General features: G+C 39.2%; 1 protein-coding gene across 3 annotated transcripts; it reads left to right on the forward strand.

Annotated features, from left to right (window-relative positions):
• The first annotated feature begins 3,285 nt into the window (after window positions 1-3,285).
• cahz (carbonic anhydrase) lies at window positions 3,286-9,344 on the forward strand. 3 transcript variants are annotated; one of them, XM_047590483.1, is made up of 8 exons: window positions 3,286-3,345; window positions 3,958-4,014; window positions 4,796-4,993; window positions 5,593-5,711; window positions 6,034-6,126; window positions 6,289-6,351; window positions 6,506-6,751; window positions 8,435-9,344. In XM_047590483.1, exons 2-8 carry the CDS (start codon window positions 3,981-3,983, stop codon window positions 8,552-8,554), a joined length of 873 nt encoding a protein of 290 aa, XP_047446439.1. In that variant the 5' UTR covers window positions 3,286-3,345; window positions 3,958-3,980; the 3' UTR covers window positions 8,555-9,344. The 3 variants fall into 3 exon arrangements, with proteins under 3 accessions (XP_047446439.1, XP_047446438.1, XP_047446440.1); XM_047590482.1 differs by lacking the exon at window positions 3,286-3,345 and adding an exon at window positions 3,696-3,863; XM_047590484.1 differs by lacking the exon at window positions 3,286-3,345 and having other exon boundaries at window positions 3,870-4,014; window positions 6,506-6,661.
• Window positions 9,345-10,012: the final 668 nt, after the last annotated feature.

Here is a 10,012-nt window from a genome sequence, read left to right on the forward strand (position 1 = left end):
AACATCTGCTCCAAGATTACATTTGGAGTGAGACGAAGAGACTTGTATTTCCTTTGAGAAAATCTGTGAAAAAAAAGTAGGTGAATAGTTTAATTAGCCAGTCATTAATAATAATAATAAAAAAAAATCATCAATAACTTTGTAGTTTTTATTCTGAACTTGTACATACAATAGAAGTCTTGATTTGGAAAACCATGTTGGTCTTTTTGAAATCTTAAGTTTCTCAGTTTTCTTTCAGCATAAATGTAATTTTATTTGTCTACAGACTTCAAGTCAGATTGGGAGTGATGTTTAAATTAAGTTTGACCATGTTTGCTTCATTAAAATAACTAATTAGTCTACTGTACCCTATTATAACTTGTAGAGGGATGTGGTTTGAAATCTGACACTCCATCTCCTTCCATATAGCTAAACAGGATGGCTTGAGCTTTAATCTGTGATGCCCTCTAATGTATTGTCATTTTGCAAGGGTTTGCTTGTATTTTATCCTTAGCCTTTCCCTTGAATGAGAATGAATGTTGAAACCATCTCAACTGTGATCTCAATTAAAAATAAAATGTTAAATGTCAGGGAGTCATGAATGTCACATGTGCTACTGGGCACCCCAAACCCCAAGGCATGTGACAGCTCCTAATGAATGGAACCGGGGAATATCCTGGGCCGATCCCAGGACCTCCTTCCAGTGGGACATGTCCGTACCACCTCTAACAGGAGGCGTCCGGGAGGAATCCTTACCATATGCCCGAACTGCATGTGTAACTCTAACAGTCACCAAACAAACCCCCCCCCCCCCCCCCCCCAATACCTACTGGCAATATTTTATTAAGTGAGTAAGAACATATATAGCTCAGCTGTATACAGCAATATAATTGTTAGTACAGCACAGCACTCTTTGTCTGTCTCACACACCTCTAGAGGAGGGGAGGAATAACAACTGCATGAGAGACTAAGTTAGCTCGCGACTCGCGACCGTAACTCGGAGCGCTGTGCAAAATACACACACAACCGCACACACGACATACACATTCACTCAATTAGCTCAAAAAACCATGGTATTAAGACTGTGTGGTTTTCCGACTGAGCCACAAACTTGGAGGTGCTGATCTTCATCCCAGTCGCTTCACACTCGGCTGCGAACCGCCGCAGCAAGAGCTGGAGGTTATAGCTCGGTGGAAGCAGGAGGATCACATCATCCACAAAAAGGAGAGATGAGATCCTCTTATCACCGACGCTCTTCACCACTCTGCTGCACCTAGAAATTCTGTCCATAAAAGTTATGAACAGAACGGGTGACAAAGGGCAGCCCTCACCGGGAACAAGTTCGATTTACAGCTGGCTACACAGACCAAACTCATGCTCCTTTGGTACAGGGACTGAATGACCCTTAGCAAGGGGCCATGCACCCCATACTCCCGGCACACCCCCCACAGGAAGCCTCTGGGGCCACAGTCGTAAGCCTTCTTCAAACCTACAAAACACATGCAGACCAGCTGGGCAAACTCCCATTTCCCCTCCAGCACCTTAGCAGGGGTAAAGAGCTGGTCCATGGCTTTTTGCCCTGGATGAAAACCGCATTGTTCCTCCTCAATCTGAGATTCAACTATCGATCTGACCGTCTTTTCCAGCAACCTAGTGTAGACTTTCCCAGGGAAGAGTGTGATCCCCTGTATTTGGAACACACGCTGTGGAGATGAATGAAATGAAAAGTGGTGTGGTAATGGCAGTAGCAATAGAAGTAGCTACTGTGTGTGTCTGCTAATATGTAGCACAGAGCGACTGGGAGTATTGCACACCTCTGTATGTTTCCATTAACATATTGTGGAAGTGCCAATAAACACAACTTGAATATTGAACTAGTGTGAATCACAGTTGTCTCTTATTGGGCCACAAGATGGCAGCAAATATCTGGTTTATTGATATACATGTCAGGATTATGTCGAGGTGAGGACCCAAATGCAGGTCTAAAGATGAAGTAGGGGGTCAAGGAAAAATTATATTCTTTAACAATGAACAAAAATCAAACAAAAGGCACTGCAGTTATGGCAGATAAATCCAGAAGATGAAAAATAAACTCCAGAAACTTAATAAAATAAAACAGGAAACACAAAACATGACACAGACAGACATCAAATCATGACAATACACTCATTTTGATCTATTGCTGCAATACCATGTCTTCAGAACCTGTTAATGTTATTATTATAATACATACCTTTGTAAATGACATAATCAATTGTATAATGATATAATCAAATTATATATTATTACTAATAATGATTGTTTTGCCTCACCTGACATTTAACAGGCACTACTTCAGATATAAATATAAATTAAGACATGGTGTAAAAGTTATATATTCCACGCATATTTAACTAGACACATTGTGTCGCAAATGCACCTTTTCATACGCGCACACATACATCTATACACACCTTTTGTGTTTTTGTATTTCTATATTTTAATACTGTAATTATATTTTGCCTCCCTTCATATGAGGAGAGGATGTTCTGTCCTCTTGGAGCCCCCTCCACAATAACCTCCCAGGTCTCACTGGTGTTCAAAACACAGCTGTTGTCTGAGCACCACTCTATTAGGTGCTGGATGTCCTGTCTGTAATGGGTCTCACACAATGATGATGTCATCAGCAAACTTCACAATCATGTTTGTGGGATGGACAGCACAACAATCATGTGTAAACAGTGTGCAGAGAGCTGGGCTGTGCACACAGCGGCACAGCATCTTAAGAAAACTGCTGATCCAGAGCTACATAGAAACAGACAGTTTCCAGGTCATAAAGATTCAGTGTCAGTTTGTCTGGGATGACGGTGTTAAAAGCTGAACTGAAGTCGATGAAAAGCATCCTGACCTACGGATTAAAGTGGGACAGAGCTCTCAAAGCATTTCATGATTGACCCTAGACAGACACACAGACAGATAGACAGATAGACAGACAGACAGACAGACAGACAGACAGACAGACAGACAGACAGACAGATAGATAGATAGATAGATAGATAGATAGATAGATAGATAGATAGATAGATAGATAGATAGATAGATAGATAGATAGATAGATAGATAGATAGATAGATAGATAGATAGATAGATAGATGACCGTTAATATAATTATGTTAGTTGTTACAATTATTACTGGGAAATCTGCCTTAACCTAGTATAGGAGCAGTTCCTGTTCTGTTACCATGGATACAATCAACTGGATAACTGCACACTAAAGAACAGGTCTTCTTTTTGGCTATCACAAGCAGCAGCTTGTACCATTCATGTGACATTTAAATTACTTATTTTTTTCACAATGTACATCAGGGGGAAATATCATTAGAAAGAGTAAGTTGTGCTGATTCTACCTGTATGTGACTGTACTCATGGGATCTGTGTCTTCTGTGGGTTAGATTCAAGATTCAAGATTACTTATTGTCATTTTTCACTGAGTACCAGTGTACACAGAGAACAATGAAATATTGTTGTTCATCAGTGTTATTTAACTGTCAAGAGGGGGTGGTGGTTGAGGATGTAAGTTTAGGGAGGGGGACAGTTTGTTGAGCAGGCTGACAGTCTGAGTGTGTATGTGCGCGTGTGTGTGAGATGATGCATGGTGTGTGTGTATCAATGCGTGCTAATTCATTTCTGCTGGGGAAGGATTACATTTTGTTATTGAGAGGAGAGGAAAGAAGAGGAGAGGAGAGGAGAGGAGAGGAGAGGAGAGGAGAGGAGAGGAGAGGAGAGGAGAGGAGAGGAGAGGCCGTATTAAAGTGTCTGGATATCCTGATTGACCAGCCCACTGAAGAACTAGAAAGCCAAACCCACTGGTGTGAAGAAAGAGATAGCCTATATAAATAGTCTCAGTGGGTGTCTGGCATTAGATCATCATCATCTACCTCTTCAGTCTCTTTTTAACCTGCAAACTCATTTGGATTAATTATTCTTTTCTGTTACCAGGGTAACATAAAGCAGGAGCAGCTATGTCTCATGGATGGGGATACGGACCAGCTAACGGTGAGGATCTCACAGCACCCAACACAGTTTGATTCACTTATTGTAATTGATTTTCAAGTCTGTGTGTAACAGGCTGAAAACATGTTGCCACACTGAATCAGTTTTGCATTAATACAGACAGTGCTACATATTACAGCTACTCCTCAACAACAGTTTAATTACTTTACCACTGTGGCATACTTACATGCAGAGTAAATCTAAATAATTATTGAAAGCATCAGGACTGGACAAATTGAAGTGCTACGTTGACATCCCTGCATTGATAATTCAACTCGAAGCATCCCTGTATTTAATGGAGTTATTATGTGAATAGTTTGATAATAAGGACAAGAAGTAGAAAACAGGGACTATCAGTATTCTTCTTTCTGTTAATGAATGTTAAGGTAAAGTACAAGTCCACCTCTTTATGTATTTCTACTTTCCTTGTGTATTTCAGTTTCATTCAACGTTAATTCTATGATGAAAGAGGCCATTCTACTGTTACTTTCTTTCATCAATTGCTTTTATTTAGTAAACATCTTGAATATCACATTGATACAGAGTAGACTGAGTAGAAGCATAGAGTACATATTTACAATTAATAAATTATTTTTTTGTGAAAAATCTATACTACCTCACAATCTAAAACACTTGCCTGCTACTACCAAGCCAAATAATTATTTGTATGTACACACATTTGGTGACATTACATTAAAACAGCTGAATCATCTGGGTGGAATGGAAGTGACAAGACAAGATTTTACTCTAGTGGCATTAAGTGTATTTATTTTTGTATTTGTAGGACCTGACAAGTGGGCAGAAAATTTTCCTGTAGCCAATGGGCCCAGACAGTCTCCCATCAATATTGTCCCCAAGGAAGCCCAGTATGACTCTTCTCTGAAGCCTCTGAAATTAAAGTATGACCCCTCCAATGCCAAAGGCATTCTCAACAACGGACACTCCTTTCAGGTGGACTATGTGGATGACACAGACAGCTCCAGTAAGCACAGCTCAATATTTATCATTCTCATTATTATTATCATTATTTGTCTAGTATAGATAATATATTGAAAAAGCTAGTTAATGTTAAGTTCATGTTACTCGATTGCCTTGTTCATGCCTCCACCCCAGCTGTATGAACTGCAGCAGATAAGAGTCTTATGACATCAGCGCATAGTTAAACCTGATAAACACCATTTTATTATCTGGAGGTCTACAGACATCAACATCTCACCCCACTGCAATGGCACTGCTGACTGAAACTTCAACACAGCAGTGCATATTGCAAGAAGAGACTAATTATGAAATAAATAAATGACACTTAAAGTTGTTGAAATTTATGAAAACACAATATATGTGTTTCTCCAATACAGCTATAGTTTCATTAAATTTGCACAATGCTGTCACCTTATTATTTCTACCACACACACCATACCAACCCCACCCCAATAGAAAATACGCCTCCTATTGGTAACACAAACTTTCCCTCTACCTCAGCTGGCTCTAAGGTGATGACTGTGTTCACCATAATAAAGCAAAAACTTGTTGTTATTAACTGTGCAATGTTTCCTGATTGTGTGATCTGTCATACGAAACCAGCCTTAACTGGAGGCCCTATTTCTGGAACTTACCGTCTGAAGCAGTTTCATTTCCACTGGGGAGGCAGTGACGACCAAGGCTCGGAGCACACTGTCAATGGCATCAAGTTCCCCTGTGAGGTACTGAGGCTGCTGGCGCATCTCAAGTTAACCAAGTGTGAATTAAAATATATATGCTTTGTACAATTATACTGCACAGTTAACAGATTGTAAATTCTTTATGTGGCAATAATATAAAGGGCAGGTAAATGACAACCAGTTTACAGTGCTGGCCATTACTATTTTTCAGAAAAAAACAAAAACAAACAAGAAATAAAAACAGATGAGAGTGGAAACTTCCTTATTCCATCATATGAAAATCAATGTGCCTTGCTTGAGCAGGCTTTCTGGATAAGGTGACGTGCAACCAGTCTGTGACTTAACCATTTCAATTCCTTGTTAGCTTCACCTGGTGCACTGGAACACTAAGTATCCCAGCTTTGGAGAGGCAGCCGACAAGCCTGATGGTCTCGCCGTAGTTGGGGTTTTTCTCAAGGTGAGACATCAGTGATTCATCATTGGCAAACCTAAATCTGTCACTGTTCTGCAGACTACCAGTTTAAGTGTTTCTGCCCTTTAAGATTGTGAAAAAAAAGGAATATTGTGTTTCTTATTATGTGTTGCATTATGTTTGTGTCAACTTTATTTTGTGTTCTAGATTGGTGCTGCCAACCCTCGGCTTCAGAAAGTTCTGGATGCATTAGATGCCATTAAGACAAAGGTAAAAACAACAAAATTCACAAAGCACAACTGCACTAAGTACTAACCATTTCTAGAGCAGGTTATAGGGAAAATATCTTTTAATTAAATGTCTTTTCCTTTCCTCTTCACTTACTGATGAACCTCTTCCATCTCCTGTTCTATAACACCTGCAGGGAAAGCAGACCACCTTTTCTAACTTTGATGCAAAGACTCTTCTTCCTGGTTCTCTGGATTATTGGACATATGATGGCTCTTTGACGACTCCACCACTCCTGGAGAGTGTGACCTGGATTGTTTTAAAGGATCCAATCAGTGTCAGCCCTACACAGGTTCTCACATATCTACTCACTTCACCCTCGTTCAAACACTATTTCCAAGACAGAGCAAAAGTATCTGACATATGGGGCAACTTGATTGATGTGAGCATTTGTTTAGCATGTGTTTTTGTGGCAGCCCAGAATTTGAGAAAATAAAATATTGAAAGTGTTAAGCTGCAGTGAGCCAGAAATCAAAAGAAAAAATTGTTCAATTGGCTGTTTTCAAACAGTCTCTTTTTTTTTTTTTTTTTTTTACAGTATTTTGAAACATTTAACTTTTAACTTACATCTGACATTCCTCTCATTTAGTGTGTGTGACTTAAGTAGTCAGACTATCCAAAACATTATCAAGAAGAAGTCATATCATTCTTTAGACCAGGGTGAGTCTGAACGTTAAGTGCCTTGTGTTTCACTTAGATTACACTGGCGTCTTGTATCGCCAGCAGGCGGTCTGCACTCATATCTCATAGTTATGACTGTCACACTGCTATAGCATGAACTAAGTTGACTTCTTATCAGAACATGAGTCTGATAACACGCTATTTGTATTTCATCATCGGGCATGTTTCAACAAATACAGTCACCACAAGGCAAATCAACTATACTATACTATACTTTACTCCACAAAAACTTTGTGGATGGAGAAAGTTCATGCTAATTTCCAGGCTGTACCTGACACAAAACCTGCACAGAGTATGTACTGGGCATGTTCAGTTGTCTCTTGCCAAATACAGTCTTGAGGTACAATTACAATTTGGATTATTGAATGATTTTTATAGTTAAAATGCAGAGTTAGTGTGAGACAAAAGAAACTGTCATCAAAAATCAAATAAATTGAGGTGTGAAAAGGAATATGTGTTTATGTATCAATAGCAGTTAACTTTGACAGCCCTAAGTAACTAAGTTAATACAACACCTGCCCACAGTGCAGTGCAGGGCATGCTTTGGAAAGAGTAGTGTAAGCAATGCTAAGTGAGCTTGCTGACTTAAATTTATGAGCTAGCTAAATGCTAAGTGGCTCCCAGAAGAGTTGCTGTTTATTCCATGCAGCTGCTTTAGTGGTTTTAGACACACACACTCAAGGTTGCAGTAGTTCAGTAAGAAATTTGGACAGGTCACAGCAAGAATTCAAAGCTGTACCTTTTCTTGCTTGTTGTTGATTCACAGTCAGGAAAACGGTGTTTTGTGAACATAAGAATGTAAATATTAATCACCTCATAATGTGAGGTCCTAACTCTGGAGAAGGACTGGAGCAAGTGAAGCAACTATCTGCATTAAATACATTTTTGCCTTCATTCACTAGAAGCAGTACATATATGTTATGGACAGAAAACTGTGGTATGAGACAAGGGAATATAGCATGAATTGAAGGTCAACTGTGAATGTCGCACATACACCAATCACACACAACATTTAAACCACAGGAGAAGTAAATAACATTCAATGTTCTGCTGGGAAACTTTTGGAACTGGCATTCATGTGGATGCTACTTAGACATGTACCACCCACCTACAACAGATCAGAATTGCCATAGCAGTGACACTCCTTGATGGCAGCCTGATCGGTCTGATCAGTGTATATCTAGCTTAAATATTAGGCTACAGAAGCCGAGTGGTAGCTATTTAATATGAACTAGCATCATTATGGCTCATATGCAACATACACGCCATACTGTGCTACCTTTGCATTTTATTGAGATGCTGCTGATGTGATTTTGTCTACCAAAATCAGGCCTGAATATCGTTCTCTCTTTCTCCTTTCTGTTGGTCTCTGGTTCCTCATCAGATGGAAAAGTTCCGCGGCCTCCTCTTCTCTGGAGAAGGAGAAGCTCCATGCTGCATGGTAAACAACTACAGGCCTCCTCAAGATCTCAAAGGCCGAAAGGTCCGCGCCTCCTTCAAATAAACCCTCACCTTCTTCCCTCATCTCATTATCTCTCCTTTCTTATTCTCATTTCAATAGTTTTCTGCTTGTAATCTTTACTTATCTTATTTTAGCCTTAATGATGTAAACTTGGAAATTGTAACAGCTATTTGCAATGAGATGAGAACTCTGGTGCCTTATCACCTGTTTTGTCACATCTGTAACATGCTCTGCATCCTTTTTTAAGCAACTTCTAAGTGCAACTTATAATCTTTAATATTTTCTTTGTGATAGTGAGACAGTTTGTGCCAAGGTATTTAATCCAATAATCTTTGAAAACTATAGTGACTTTCTCTCTTAGATCTCTTAGTCAGATCAGTTGTTCTAGAGTGTGTCTTGATATATTTTTTTATATAAAAGAACCTACCACTGAACTACCTGCCACCTAAGTGCATTAATATTCAGAGCTTGTGACTGTGTGTCACTTGTCAGGGTAATTACTGATAAACTGGCCAGTTTGCATGTTGTTTGTCTTTCTGTGACCTGCAGTGTACCCTGCCTTTTGCCCAGTGACAGCAGGGACAGGCCTCAGCCCTTACATGGCCATCTAGAGATAATGGATAAATGATGAATGGACACCATTTATTGACATGATTATACACACTATTAAAGCATGGAAACTGAAAAATGGGACTTTTTATTTATCATATAGAGTGTTAGGTTTTACTGGGTGTAGTTCTACTGAAACTAAATTCCTCTTTAAAGTGTGCCACTTGAAACACTTTGTGTGAATCTGTCATATTATGAATAAAAAGCATCAATAAAAACTCAATGTACGGATGTCGCAAAGTTTCCTTTCTGACAACAGGCTACAATTTTCTAGATATTTGAATCGTACCAACTTCGTGATCGCTGCCTCAACTCCAACATGATGTTTAAGAAAACAACACAACCCCAACAACACAGATAGCATTCGACCAGACACATGCAAGGCCTGAAACCAGTATATCCATAATTAAATCCAAAGATTCATAGAATACATAACCCTCTACACCCGTACAGGTTAACTGAAGAAATAAGGAGAATGAAAAAAGACTAGAAACACTGCATCTAAAATTTGTATCAAATACATACACAATAATAACAAATACCAAATGACCAAATGGGAAAACACCCTCTTCCCAAGCTCTGACTTACAGTACTGTGGAAAAGTTTTCATCAGGTTAACATTACTAACAATTTTAATAGTTTATTTTCACCAATTAACAAAATCCAGTGAATGAACAGAAGAGAAATCTAAATCAGATCAAATCAAGTCAAGTCAATATTTAGTGTGACCACCCTTTGTCTTCATGACAGTGTCAATTCTTATAGTTACACTTGAACACAGTTTTTGAAGGAACTCAGAGCTAGCCACAGATCTTCTGTGGATGTAGGCTTCCTCAACTCCTTCTGCGCCTGAAAGAGTGGCAGCAGGCTGTCAGTAGCTCCGTGCTGTTA

The sequence above is a fragment of the Mugil cephalus genome, chromosome 7 (genome assembly GCF_022458985.1).
Source record: "Mugil cephalus isolate CIBA_MC_2020 chromosome 7, CIBA_Mcephalus_1.1, whole genome shotgun sequence".
Classification (NCBI taxonomy): Eukaryota; Metazoa; Chordata; class Actinopteri; order Mugiliformes; family Mugilidae; genus Mugil; species Mugil cephalus.

Excerpts from the sequence above, each read along its gene's own strand:
- cahz (XM_047590483.1), top strand. The coding sequence starts at position 3,981 with ATGTCTCATGGATGGGGATACGGACCAGCTAACG. Across the intron at positions 4,015-4,795 it reads GGGATACGGACCAGCTAACG|GACCTGACAAGTGGGCAGAA; the intron begins GTGAGGATCTCA and ends TTGTATTTGTAG. Across the intron at positions 4,994-5,592 it reads GGATGACACAGACAGCTCCA|CCTTAACTGGAGGCCCTATT; the intron begins GTAAGCACAGCT and ends ATACGAAACCAG.